At 33.6% G+C, this 15,747-nt stretch overlaps 1 protein-coding gene across 1 annotated transcript in view; it reads right to left on the bottom strand.

Annotated features, from left to right (window-relative positions):
• The window catches only part of LOC143382352 (mannosyl-oligosaccharide 1,2-alpha-mannosidase IA-like), a 173,343-nt gene that overhangs the window by 143,575 nt on the left and 14,021 nt on the right, over positions 1-15,747 (bottom strand). Inside the window, exons 3-4 of the mRNA XM_076836396.1 lie at positions 3,108-3,363; positions 8-104 (exon numbers count right to left, since the gene is read on the bottom strand). Coding sequence (XP_076692511.1) covers positions 8-104; positions 3,108-3,363 — 353 coding nt within the window. The remainder of the gene's footprint in view (positions 1-7; positions 105-3,107; positions 3,364-15,747) is intronic.

The following is a 15,747-nucleotide window of genomic DNA, read 5'->3' as shown; positions in this document are numbered from 1 at the left end:
AATTTACCAAATATGTTAGTGGAATGTCCTTTCCTTGCAATAGGTCTGAGTTCGTTATGACCCCATCCATATGTCCTATAATTATCCCAGGCATGTTTCATCATCTGAGAAGAAAAAATTATAATTCATCAAATTAAAATATTCGCAGACCATTATTTTTATATTTCATGTAATTCAGGGTTCTATTACCATATTCTTATACATTCTTCTAGGTCTCCCTACATAAGCATATGATTCAATTAACACTTGTATCAGTGTGAAAAAACTCATAACTATGTTAATCTCAATCTATACATAACTATGTTAATCTATGTAACAGAAAAAAATTATGTGTAATCAACAATTTTTCTTGAGGAGCAAGGTGTTTGGCATTCTTTACTTTTAAGAACTGCCAATCCTTTTGAAACAGCTACCCTGCCCTCATTGTGACTGTATCAGAGGTGTCAATCACAGGGCTTTGCTTCTATCTCTAATTAATTCAGCATGGCAAGAAAATTTCTTACCCTTCAATCAGAAGTCAAAAAACTTTACTCTGCTGAGGTAGCACAAAAGCAGTACTAGATAATATATAACCAAAATGACACAGTTTGTTTAAAAAACAAAAACAGGCAGTTTTTTAGAATTTGCACACATATTATAGTTTGCCAATCCCTAGACAGAGTGACTGGGTTCATGTGACTTAAGTAGGGACAATCATATCCTTTTTAAACATACTATTATAGACACTGGGAAACAGGGAGACTTTCATTTTGTGATCACAAGGTCTATATAATATAGAATCCTGGAGCTGAAAATGACTAGCTCTCCTAACATGGAAAAACTAGATAGCAAAAGGAAATAGAGATAAATGCATAATACTAACAATTATATCTACATACTTAAATTGAGTCAATTCTAAATCCATAGTTTAAATTCATTAGGCTAATAAACATTTTTATATGAGTTAGTTTGAACTGAGTTTCTTACAACCCAAGAAGTTCGGTAACAAAGTATTTAATTATATATCAGCAGAATTATATAATACTAGCTATGGTGTATCAAAAATCTATTCATTTAATAGCATACTATTCATTAAAACATTTTCCAATTTGTTTAATGCAGGCAGCATGATCATACATCTAAAATAGACAAAGACTTTATAAGAAATATACTCCGGGGCAATATATTTCACAAACACAGAAAAAAAATTCTTTTAAAAAATTAGCAATAGATAAGGAAAATACCATACCGTGAGCAAGAAGAGTTTAACCCAAGACTAGAAGACTAATTGAACTAAAAAAAAATAGTTAATATAATTCACCATATTAACAAAATAGAGGGTGGGGGAATTGTGATCATTTCTGTATAGACAAAAATACAGACTATTTGACAAAATTCAACACTCATTCACAACAGAAATTTAGTAAGCTGTAACTACAAGGAAACATCTTCAACCTAACAAAAGCATCTTCAAAAAAACCTACTGCTAACACACCATATGTAATAATAAAACACTAAATGATTAAACCTGTAGTCAAGAACAAATCAAGTTTGTTCTTTCTCAGCATTTCTTTCAAACAATGTACTGGAAGGCCTTGCCAGTGCAATAAAGACAAGAAAGAGAAATAAGGAAAAAGGGAACGTACTTCTATTCCTATAGGACATGTCTATGTAGAAGGAAAATCCTAAGCAATGTACAAAAGAGCCACTAGAATCAGTAAATGATCTTAGCAAAGTTAACAGGCTACAAGTTCAGCAAACTAAAATCAGTTAATATTCTGTAAAATGAATTCTATTTGTATTTCTAGCAATTCACTGAGCCTCAGGGTCACCTTGGGGGTCCCCTGAACACACATGGTTATTTATCTGAAATTATTATATATATGAAAAGTTATTTCAAAAAATTGTAGTGGCATCTAAAAAAAATCTATCACTGTTCTTCCAACACTGTCAAAGAAAGTATCTTAAGCAGTCTCTGTATATAAAACAAAACCTCTAAAGATGAGGTAAAAATTAGAGTACAGTTCTATTTTCACTCCATCAAGCTCCAGGTTTTATAATAATTTATAAGTCCAACTTTAAAATATCTAATAAACCTTTTATATCCATTACTAGAATATATGCAAATAGATATTTGGCCATTTAAATTAAATGCCTTATTTTAAGATAAATAAGCTTTCTGAAATATTGTCCATACTATCATATTCTGACAAAATCTTTTCCTTCAGAGGCTGTACAAGTGCAAACTCCATGCAAAATTATCATAAGTTCTAACCAACAAAGTTCATCTCAAATATACTGATCCTCCCTCAGTTACTCTCTTTTATCTGTAAGTAAGTCCTAGACTAAATAAATATAAAAAATTTTTAGGTAAATCTTTCCCCATTCTTCAATTCATAGAGACTCTTTGGAAGAAATATGTTCTTAATGTGTTGTATAGTTTAGAGGTACCATAATAACTCCTTAAAAATAGTTATTATGCTTACTTATTTATGAAAAGATTTGCACAAGCAAAGATTCTTATTAACTAAAGACTTAAAATTGATTATGCTGTAGAAAAATTATAAATGGATTCTATTCTATATTATTTATAAAATGCTAAATTTCATAAGATATCTGAACACAATGAGAATGCTAAAACCATCAAAACAACCTTGTGTCAGGCACAGAGGCACATGCCTATAATCCCCGCAGTTCGGGAGGTGGAGGCAGAAGGAGCAGGAGTTCAAAGCCAGCCTCAGCAACACCAAGACACTAGCTAAGCAATTCAATGAGACCCTGGATCTAAATAAAATACAAACCAGGACTGGGGATGTGGCTCAGTGGTACCCCTAAGTTCAATCCCTGGTAATAAAAAAAAAAAAAAAAAAAAGAAAGAAAACAACAACCTTGTATCAAATTTGTGACTGTACATAATTTTATTACAATCAACACTAAGAAAGAGACAGAGCTCTAGTCTTTACTGCCGACCTAGAAACTGAAATACAACTATGACCCAAGAACAAAAAATATCAAAATATGGCAACACAGATGGTATAAATATATATATTTATATCCACACACTTCTATAACCAGCCCGGTAAACACATGTCCATAACCAGTCCATGTCACAAACCTCAGCTTATTACCTCTTTAATTTTTTCCCTTTTCTTTCTTATGTCACTATCTTCTGGTTCTCCATCACTGATTCCTACAAGGTTTGGAATAGGGACTGGTGGCAGAGGCTTTTTCTCTTTTGTCTTGATTTCTTGAGCTACCTTGTTTTTCTCTGTCTGAATTTCTGCACGTATTTCCTCTTTTGACTTCCTTAATTTTTCTTTTGCTTCTTCCAGGGCCTTCTCATGGTCTGCTTGAATTTTATTTCTCAAACGTTCTTCTTCTTCCCTAGGAGGAAAGAAAAACAACAACAAGAAGACTGGTAAGAGTGAGCATTCTTAAGAAAATCAATCTTTAAACAAGAAAAAAGTTCCTCATCAAACTGATCACTGTTTTCTAATTCTGACATTGAAAGACAAGAATGAACAGTGAGAAAGACTCAGATTTGCCTAAAAGAATAGGATAAATATAACTTGATATGAGTAAGAAAATGAACTTTGCTGAAGAGTAAGGACTTTACATAGTAGGGAAAGAGGAAACCTAGAAACAAAGTTCCAAGTTCAAGGTTAAGTCAGAATAGAGAAAATGGCAGTTAGTAACTTATGGGTACATGAAAAAAGCAGAAAGCAGTGAAAAAATTAAGGGAGGAGAGAAAGTAAAACAGAATTAAGTGTCAGAGATGGAACAAAAATATAAACACAAGGACAAAGGGGAAAAAACAAAGGGAAAAAAATAAATTTCATTTGTTGTAAGTACAGCATATGCTTCTAAAACTTTTAAATTTTGGAACTAAGATTTCATAGTGCGATGGCTCAACTGATGTGGACACGACCACTTAAAACCCTCCTTGGTTGCCATTGAAAATACAGATTCCAATTTAATATGTCCATTTAAAACCTATGGATCTGTATGAGTGTTCCTTATCCTAAATTCTTGGGATCAGAAGTGTTTCTGATTTGATAGGGTTTCATGTTTTAAAATACATGCACAGACATCACTGTGTCAAGAATAACACTCATTCCCATTGCATCTTTAATTTCTAAGGCCACCTTTAAAGATAGATTATAACTCCTGAGCTCATCATATGATACCCAAACTCAAAGGCTGGTAAACCTTATTGAGCTCTCAAACCCTACTGAGCCATGAGCCCTGGTTCTCTGAAGAAGTAGAGGTAAGAATAGGTTATCTGTTCAGGGCTCTTTCTTTTGTTTCTGGGTCGTTTAAAAACTGGTCAACACAGGAGTCCCTGGAAACAAGCTAACCAAGTTCAAACACCCAGAGAGCCTTACATCCTAGAGTCTACTCTGGTTCAGCTGCTTCTCTATGACCTCCAGAGGCTCTGCCCTCACCATATGGCTCACATGACCTCCCCCCAGAGCATGAGCTGAGCAGGACTTTCTGAAAAAGTCCTCCTTCAAGGCCTGAACCACATCATACAAGAACAGGGACTGACTCCTGAACCATAGTCTTCTTTCACAGACTAACAGCTTCAAAAATATAGAAAAAATTACTATTTCAGAAGTTGTGGTTATAGTTACACATATTTTAAGGTACACATGTTAGTAAGAACTCAAAGGTAATATGCAAATCTGACTTTTAACCCAGGCTCCAAAACAGTCTATCTAACTACCTTACCTGAGGTCTCCAATTCATAATCCAAAGTGGAATAGTTGATTCCAGTACCCAACACTCACTTTTCTGCCAATCTACATGACAGAACTAATGAACTTTCTGAAATTATACTGATTATATCATTCTCTCACATAAAACACTACCTCCTGGCATCCCTTATCCTTAGGAATTATATTCTGGCCTATTAAAAAATCCTATATAATGTGCCCTCTACTTATGTATCCCTCAATCTCTAGTCCAATACCTGGAATATAATAGGCACTCAAAAATATTAAATACAAATAAACACAGATTTCAAGACCCTCATCTAAAGTGATTATGAGATAAACATTTATGGACCACCATAAGGCTATAAATGATCAAGAGCTATACATAGAAAATCTGACTTCAGGGTGAGCAATCCAAATGCACCTTCAAATACATATTAAAATTCATGACATGATAATATGGTAACATTTAGGTGTTAATAACACTGCCATGTGATAGGTTCCTATTTATTATTTTTATTAACTAAATGTTAATGCTAGAATCAATTGTTCCTCCACAAGAAGTACACTTAATAGCAACATGTGTTAAAAATTATATAACTTTTATAGAAATAAAAAAATTTTAATGTTCTAGAAAAAAACTCCAGTCATATTATCTCACTTTATTGAACTGACAGTTTAACTTTTCCATCAGAACTTGTACTACTGAAATATTGTGAAGAGTTTTATTCAAAGACCTGTTGAAAATCTAAACCATCTATAAATGCATTTGCACTTGTCCCTCAAAAAGCACTACTTATTTAAGAGTTTTGTAAGCATACGCACCATTTCAGAAAAACCAACATCAACTAGAGTTCAAAGACCAATCACCTAGTACTTAAGAGGAAATGCAGAATTTCAGGAATTTAATTAGAACTCCTGAGAACTGTATTCCAAAAGGAATCATTTTGTAATTAAAGGGCCTTGGGGGATTTTACTTAACCCAAAGTCAGGAGACAAACATTTTAGCTCCAGCCCTACCAACTCACTCTGCAACCTGGCATAACCACTAAAAAAAAAAAACCTTCAAGATCAGGACCTTCATCAATAGAGACAAGAAAACAGATGATACTACCGTGACTATATCACTTTTAAATAGTGCTTTTTATTAATTACTTTCACTTACATTGGATCCACTGACCTAGGAGATCCAAGGTAATTAAATGAACTCAGTAAATGGTAATATTCTATACACACATTAAGTCATTAATTATTTCAAACCTCCTTCTAACTTCTCCTCCAAAATATAAGGGATGACAGCAAACCTTCCAACTGTCATAGGAAAGAAAGCACTTTATTTCCTTTCTTCCTTAACAGTATTTTTCTAAATAACCACTTAGTGGCACTAAAAAATTTCTAGCTAATATATTAAAGTTATACCCATTTATTAGAAACCATGTGATGTTTCATTGTTTCTACATGTGTATACATTGTGCACTAATTAGATCAGAGTAAACCTATCTCCTCAAATACTAATTATTTCTTTATGATGAGAACATTCAAACTCCTTCTGTTTTTTTTAATAAATAGTACATTGTAATTAGTATTATTATATACTGCAAAAATTTATTTTCATTCTGATCTTCATTCAACTGGCTCCTCAAATTTCATTTCAACAGCCAATTTCTAGTTCATCAATTGGGTCACCCCTTTTCTCTTCTTCTTCTTGATGGTACTAGGAATGAAACCCAGAGGTACCGGTTCTTTTTTTCCTTTTTTTGAATTTTGAGACAAGATCTTACTGTTTTTCAAGTAAGACTCAAACTTGAGCTCCTCCTGCCTGGGCCAACTGAGTAGCCAGGATTACAGGCTTTTGCCACCATTCCTGGTGGGTCATTTCTTTTGAACCTTTATTTCACTTAGATTATCTTTCTTTTCCAGATTTTTAACTTTGACAACTTTGTTTTAATCAGCTTTTGCATCACTATGACCAAAATACCTGACAAGAACAACTGTGAGGGGGGAAAATTCATTTGGGGCTCACAATTTCAAAGCTCTCAGTCCACAATGGCCAACTCCATTGCTCTGGGCCCAAGGTGAGGCAGCATGTCATGGGGTAGGGCCCATCAAAGGAAAGCTGCTCAGCTCATAGTGAGGTCAAGACATGGGGGTGGAGGGGAGGTATAAGTGGCCACAGAGAAGAACATGCCTTCCAGGGCATTCCCCAGTAACCCACTTCCTCCAGCTGTGCCCCACCTATCTACAGTTACCACCCAGTCAGTCCATTCAAACTAGGATCGAATGATTAGGTCATAGCTCTCATAGTCTAATCATTTCATCTCTGTATATTCCTGTATCAATAGGAGCTTTGGGGGGACACCTTATATCCAAACAATAACAAACTTCAACAGATTTATCTGTAAACATCTCTTATTTTCTTTTTCATCAGTGCTTTTATCTGCCTGTGTAGTAAAGAATCTGTCCTTCCCCAAATTAAAGTCTGGCTATTTTCTTTGGTTTCTGGGAAGTAATCTGCCAAATGTGATAAAGTATCTCTGTCTATCCACAGTGGGATTGGCCTCACCTGACAGTCTTAGGATAGAAGACAGCTCTGACAGAAACACCAACAATGTAACTTTGGGCGAAGGCTCTGGGTCACATAGTTCATCCAGAGACTGAGTTCAACAATTTAGACAAGAAAACAATATTGTCTACAGAATGAAGCCCCGGTAAAAATTCTGGACCCTGAGGATTAGGTGAGTTTATCAAGATTGGCAATATTCCACGCACACTGTCACACACTGGTGATGGGAAAACACACTATGCAAAGGCAAACACCAAGAAAACTAATAATTATGGCTTACATATACCAGGCAACTGATTTAGTCAATTACTTAGATTTCCTTATTTAATACTCTTACCAGTACTTGTACTAATTTAACCCTCTATTAAAAACCTTTCTTTTTCTTATTGTGAAAATAACAAGGCACAAAGAGAAAAATTAAGTGACTTGTTCAGGGTCACAGAGCTAGAAAGTAGAAAGCCTGGATATAAACAAATGCATTTTGACTTCTTAAACACCATACAAATGCTGCTTTTTATATGAGAGGAATTTTATGTAAGAGATTGTCTCTTACTGATTGCACAGATATTAATAACTGTCTCCCAATAGATACTACTTCTTCCTTAGCCTTAGAGCCCTCAATTGTTTTGTAAGGTAAATGTTCCTACTAAATAAAAACTATTAGCCTCTCTTATTGATACTGTCCTACAAAATTTTTGTGTCTGATCAGAAATTAACCTCTATCTTGGTTAAGCCACTGTTACTTTGTGATTTTTGTAATCGATAAGTAACCTACCTAATCTTAACTGAGACATTATCCATCCTAGATGGTCTACTTTCCTGAAGCTCTTTTTAGTTAGTATTTTGAGTGTTGACTTGACAGGGATGAACTACCACTATATTTCCTTGTCCAATTAGAATATTTAAATAAACCATGTGTGGAGGCACTCTGAAGAACAAAAATGATGCTAAATTACACAGGGATACACCAAATTACACTGAGATCTTATTTGGCAAAACTATTTCCTTTTGTAGTCACTTTCAATTAGAACTTTTAACCTTCACCTAGAAACATGAAGTCTCACTCATTCTTTTAAAATAAGTAGATATGGGAGTAGGAAAGATGGTGTAATAAGATGGACATCATTACCCTAGGTACATGTATGATTGCAGAAATGGTGTGACTCTACATTGTGTACAATCAGAGAAATGAAAAGTTGTGCTTTATTTGTGTACAATGAATCAAAATGCATCTGCTGCCATATGTATAAGTAATTAGAACAATTAAAAAATAGTAGATAAATAAAAACCTCCCTCCTAACTGCCTCTAACTCTACCTTCACTGTTTTCCTCTTCCTTCCTCTCACCACTATACCTTTTTAAAGAGTACTACACTTGTTTCTATTTCCTAGACCTTACATAATGCTTCCATACACCAAAGTGAAAAATTGATAGCTAAGCTTATCCTTTCTTCAAAATTCTCTTTTCCTCAAACATGCCTTTCCAATAAGCTTACCACCTGACTTTACCATCTTCTATTAACACCAAAACTGTATTCCATTCTCTGGGCCACTTCTGTTCTTCCCCAACATACTCCTCCTATTAACATCAACCAACTGTACTTTCTTAATTATATCAAAACACATATGTTCAGCCTTCATCAGGTAACTAAGTACTCCAGATCCAAATGACTAACACTACGTAGGCTATCACCATTGAATATTTGCCAGATACCTCCAATTCAACATCTCCAAACAGGATTGAATAACTCATATGGTAAAGGGAAATCACAGGCTAAGCTTGTTCATGAACACAATATCAAAATTAAAAATCAGTATTGTAGCAAAGCAAATCAGCAATATTAGGAATCAGAAAAAAGACAATTCATCAAAACTAACTGGATTTCTCTCAGTATGCTTCATACTATCAATATAACTTATCTACTAATAGGTAAAATAAGAAAAATAGAAACTGACAAAGACAGTGGTAAAATTCAACACCCAGGACTAATGGAGAGGTAGATCAATGGTAGGGTACTTTGTCTAGCATGTGAATGGCCTTGAGTTCAATTCCTAGTACCACCAAAAACAAAAACAAACAAGCCAAAAAGAAAAAAGAAAAAGAAAAAAAAAAACACCATTTCTGATACCAAAACCTAACAGCAAAGAAGAAAAAGAGATTTTTAACTATATAAAAGATGTCTTCTCAAAATGACAGCAAGTATAATTTTTAATAATGAAACTACAGAAGCAATTCCCTCCCAAATGAGGGAAACAAATAAGAATGCTCATCATCACAGCTTCTATTTGGTTGTAGTATAAGTCCTAGTCAATAAAACTAAACAAAAAATGTAAATATAAGGAAAAGAAAGTTTAAAAAAATATATCCTCTGTCACAAGCAATATCACTTCTACAGAGAAAACCCAAAATAGTCAACGAATCGTTATAAATAAGAGTGCAAGAAGTCAGGGAACAAAACTACCTAGCAGACAGCAGATACTCAGTAATGTAATTTCTTCTCTTCCTACCTACTGGATCCCATCTTTCTAGATTCCAAGTCTTCAAACTTCCACTGATACTTACTTTCTTTTATGGCAATACCAACACCATTACACATTCATTGCCTCTTGCTAAGAGTTCCAGGCCTTATTCTTTTGACTAAAGTTTTAAGAAATATGTGAGCCCATATGGACTTAAGATAACTATTCTCAACCATTATAGACTGTACTAAATTTTTTCTTATTACTCCCCCCCCCAAACTCATGAATAATTTACCCTTACCCTTATGTGCTAACAAAAAGAATCAATAATGTAATATGATCTTTTAAAAGATAAATGACAGCTAATACCATAAATTTTTAAATAATGCTAGATATTAAACAACCTTCTCAAATATCCTATATTTTCATAATATTCAAGAGAAATTTCAGAGAATCCAGGAAAGCACAATAAAAACAGTAGAAGCAGTTATGTAAACAGCTACCTATATACAACATAGGCCAAAAATGGTTTTAAGGAATGTCTACAGGTCAGTCAGCAACTAGTACAGAAAACACTAAAACAGAAGCATTCTATAGAGCTTAGTGGCTAAGTGTCTGAAGGAATTTAAGCCTTTCCAAAAAGAAATGCTAATCATGACCTTCAAGGTCATGAAATAACTCCTTAAACTTGGAGGTAACCAAGATGTCAACTATTATAATGGAGCTGTTCACAAATTCTGCCTAATATGATTCTTAGCAGCAACTGAATGTACTCTATCTGCTCAGAATAATACAGTTATATAAACAACAAAGAACTTTCAGAATGTTATCATTTTAAGCCAAATCGTGTGTTTTCCAGTGTACTGATTATAGGTAAGAATGAACAGCACAAACTGTATCACATTTGGGCTCCCCATTTCATAAGAATGAATCCTACTATTCTTAAGATAGCTTAATAGAAAAGAACAACTATTTCTCAATAGAGGTAATTGGTCAGCCACATAAAAAAGTCTAAAAAATACTCAATGTCAAACACTGAGAAGTCCACTGAACCTCAACTTTCAACACTAAATCCAACTGCTTTGATCACATGATTCCCATATAACACCAAAATGCTTCCATTTTAATAATGCAGCCCCTGGACATCAACAGCAACTCACTGTCTCTAAAGTTTGGCTGACCATTTGTTTGGCTACTCAAAGATTTCATTTACATAGAGAACAACTATAGATTATTCTAACTGGAACTTTAATAGGATTTGAGTTAATAGTAATTTCAGTTTAAATCAATGGTGATAAGTTATTAAATTAATTTTAGCTTAACTCAATAATGATCAACCATCATATTCCAAACATGAGGGGCCCTGAAATTGGTGCAGGAAATACACAGGAAAACATGACACCTTATTTGCTCAAAGGGTTCTCATAAATAAAATAGGCACAAAATGTGTGAATCACAACAGTAACTATCATAGGAAAGGTAAAATATACATGGAAAAAGAATAGCCATTTTCTAAGCATACCAGTATGACTGGAAAGCACATTTACAGAGGGAAATGGCAGAAAAGAATACATGATCTTCAAACAGAAAGGGGAGAACAGGAGTTTGCCAGGCAGATCACAAAAATTAGGACATTCTAGGGATAGAAAGCAGATTGTACAAAGGCAATGAAGAAGTTATATAACATACCAGATAGCAAATTAATTTAATACAACCACTAAAGTATAGTATGTAGGGTGGAAGAGGGTACAGTAAAGTAGGATATACTAAGCTTAACAAGGAAACCAGAGAAAGCAAAAGCTCAATTATGAAGAGAGCTTACAGTGCATTCTAAGGACAAAAGCAAGTCACTGAAGGACTTCAACTTGAAAGTGTCATAATTGTACTTAAATTTTGAAAAGAGGACCTCCTCAAAATTGACTTGGGAGTGGAGGAGAGAAGGGAGATGATACAAGACTAGAAGCAGGCATGCAGGCAAAAAATGAAAATAGTCACCAGGCACAAGCACATGCCTGTAATCCCAGTGGTTCGGGAAGCTGAGGCAGGAGGATTGTTGGTTCAAAACCAGCCTCAGCAATTTAAGAGAGTCCCTAAGCAAATGAGTGAGACCATGTTTCAAATTAAAATATAAAAAAGAGCTGGGTGTTTAATTGCCCCTGGGTTCCAAAAAATAAAAACTAAAAAGACAATCACCTATTAATTTGTATCTAAAATAGATATGAAGAAGGAGGACTGAATATCAGAGACCTCAGAAAGGCAGAACCAGTTTAAGGCAAGTTAGTAAATACGAAAGGGAAAAGAAGTTAAAATAGTAGGTTTTTCACTGTACTGACTAGAAAAAAGGGGTACCATTAACTAGATTGAGAATAAAGAAGAAAAATGTTATTTGGACAAAGAGAGACAAACTACTATGACTTGAGACATGCTAAGTTAAAAAGTCTACAATGCACACAGGTTCAGATGTACAAGGCTGACAACGAGGATTTGGAAATCATCAGCCTATGGAAGACAGATGAAGCTCTCACCTAACTATATACTTAACAAGGGTGAATTTTATGTTGTATAAGGTATACCTCCAGAAAGATGTTTCATTATGAATGTGGGAGCAGCTATATTAATATGAGGCAATAGTTCATAAGAGTAGGAGTAAAGATGACCATTTTATACAACACATACTATTTACTGATTTAAAGCATACAATTCCGTGGCTATTGATATATTGGAAGAATGACCACTCATTTGATTATACTTTTGATTTCTTCTTTCACCCATGATTATTGGGTCAAATTATGATTTTAAGTGTTTTAAATTTCCAGATATCTGGAGATTATTCAGTATCTTCATCTCATTGATCTTTATTTTAATTCCATTGTAACGAAGAACATACTTCATATTGTTTGAGTCCTTCACTTGTTTTATGGCCCACAAAATGGTCTATGTACATACATCTTCATTTGAACGTGAACATGAATTTTGCTTTTGGGTAGAGTGCTTCATAAACATCCATTAGGTCAAGCTGGTTGATAATGTTAAAGTCCTTTATATTCTTACATATTTTCCTTCTACTTTTTTTTTTCCTATTCTTGAGTGAATGGCATTGAAATTATCACAAATTATCAATATTAGGAATGAGAGAAATGACATATCTATAATCTGACAAATATTAAAGTGAAAGAAAGTATATCAACTTTATACCAAAATTCATCAATTTATATCCCTTGTTTAAAAAAATCCTATTCAAATAAACTCAAGAAATAGGTTACCTCAATAGTCAACAGCCTACAATCCATTTTAAAAAACAATGTATAAAACCTTTTCTCATATACACACACACACACACACAAAAAAAATCCACTTGTAGTTCATATTATTTCACTGGTGAATTATACCAAGGATTTTGGTCAAAATTAATAGCAGTTACATAGAAACTCTTTCAGAAAACTTCCCAACTCATTTTATGAGACCACTTTACCTTGATACAGAATCAGAGTAAAAATAAGTAAATAAAATTAGAAACTAATTAATATCCCTCATGAACAGAGAAATCCACTAGTGGAATTATATAATAAACAATGACCCAAATGGTGTTTAATAGTCAAATATCAAACAATGTAGCAGACTTAGAAAAATGATAATATCATCACCCTAACTGAGGCAGAAAACACACTTGACAAAAATTAAATATTCACCCAACTTAAAAAAAAAAAAAAAAAACCCTCATCAAACTAAGAATACCAGTGAACTGATATAAGCATCTGTATAAAATCTATGGCTGACATCAAAGTTACTGATGCAAAACAGAACAAATTCTTGCTAGAATCAAGACCAAGGGAAAGATACCCACTCTCACCACATCAACTCAATAACACATCAGACACTCTATGGAAAGTGTAATAGAGCACAAAAAAATAAAATAAAAGCATGTAGATTACAAAGGAAAGAATAAAGCTGTATTCGTTGATAGGAAAGATGATTATGTAAAAATTCTGTGGAATCTACAAAAAAAAATTTTAAAACAAAGCCATAAAATACAGTAAGTTAGTTTTGAAGTTAGTTTTGTAAGATAGATCATTGAACAACAGTCAATATTAACAAATCAGATGTATTTCTATTTACCAGCAAAGGAAAAAAAAAAGCAAAATTTTAAAAATATCACTTAAAATAGCATTAAAAAATGTGAATTGCTTTAAAAAGTTTAAGAAAGATGTGTTAACACCTATATGTTGAAAACTATGAAACACGGCTGAAAAGAAATTACAGAAAATCCAAATAAGTAAAAAGTTATAGCATGTTTGTAAACTGAAGACTCAATACTGTTAGGATAAAAATTCTCCCAAAATTAATCTACAGATTTGATGCAATCCAAACAAAAGAATCAGCAGGATTTTTCAGAAAAATTAGAAAGATGATTTTAAATTTATATAGAAATGCAACCAAGAATAGCCAACTTTAAAAAGAGAAAAGAAACTGGAAGCTTAAGCTACCTGATTTCAAGACTTAGTATAAAGTTACAGTTAAAAAGACAATGCAGTAGTAGCATAAAAATGCACAATTAAGTACAAAAACAGATTCATACATATATGGTCATTTAGTTTTAAACAAAGGTGCAAAGAAAATTCAACAGAAAAAGTAAAGTCTTCATTTTCACAAATGGTGCTGAAACAACTAAATATCTATACAATATAATACTGTGTGCGATTCACAAAGGAAACTGTCTTGTATAGTGAACTCAAAAAAAAAAAAAATCAAGTTACAGTGTTGGGCTAGGACTGTGGCTCAGTGGTAGAGCACTTGCCTAGCATGTGTGAGGCACTGGGTTCGATTCTCAGCATCACATATAAATAAATAAATAAATGTCCGTTGACAATCAAAAAAAAAAGTTGCGGTGAAAAAGAATGGCTCCAATCTGGGATCCAGTTTTAAGATTCCCTGAGAGTAAGGATGACATTTCAAAAGTCTAGTGATAATCTTTTATTTACTTAGGCTATAATCTACAGATTAACTGATAAACATCAGTAAATTCTGCTTAATGATCTGTAGGGTCAGAGAAACTTGAAATTTACATGATCTGGAACAAGTTAAATTCTATACCTCAGTCTGCTGGGCTGTAAAATGTAAACAATACCTCCTATATAGAACTAAATGTCAAATACCTTAACTTCTAAAGAATGACTATCTTGCACTTTGGGGGAATTATACTCTGGGACAGAAGCACATTCTTCTTCATCTTTAAAAGCATCTAGCAACTCAAATAGATCAGTATCAGGTCTCCTTTCTACTTCTTTAGGATAGAAATGTATTAGGATCAGTAACACTGGTTCTGTAATGTTTTTCTACTCTATCATAGCTGTGTACCTTTCACCTATTAAAATAAGAAAACAAATTATCTTCTCTTCTTAAGCAATCCCTATTTAAACTAAAGACCCAGCCTCCCTTACCAGCCCTGTTGCCTTTAAAAATACCCCATGCAACTCTGACCACCCTCTAAACAGATTCTGTATTTTCATACCTTCCAGACTATGCACATTAAACCCTGGAATCTCCTTTACTTCTACCTTGATGAGTTTATGTTCATATCTTAAGAATCCCATTCATGTTATCACTATCCAGAATTCTCTAGGTTTTCCAATATTAATAAAACTTTTTAAGAAACCACTCTGGAAATAGAGGTATCCAGTGTCATGAGGTAGCAATGCTATAACCAGTGCTTGGTGATTAGCAACAATGACAATGGAACCTAATTATTCCTTAACCTTCAGTGTGGTTCTGTCTGGCTTCGTTTAATGAAGTCTGGCTTTACTTAATAACTATTTTCTAAACCTAGTTCTCCAGACTTTAAATTCAACTCTGAAAGCCACCCAATATCCTTCCAATAAATTTTTTGCATGTGTTATAGTTGATTTCTACTATCCGTATCAAAAAGATTCCTTTCTGTAATTCTTATACTGTGAATGGAAAATATTCTAGGAATAAAACCAGGCTTTTGACTCCCCGCCCCACCAGCTTGCTAAGGCAATACAATTAAAATAAA

This window comes from Callospermophilus lateralis, chromosome 16 (genome assembly GCF_048772815.1).
Source record: "Callospermophilus lateralis isolate mCalLat2 chromosome 16, mCalLat2.hap1, whole genome shotgun sequence".
Taxonomy (NCBI): Eukaryota; Metazoa; Chordata; class Mammalia; order Rodentia; family Sciuridae; genus Callospermophilus; species Callospermophilus lateralis.
This window is presented reverse-complemented; position numbering and strand designations above follow the sequence as displayed.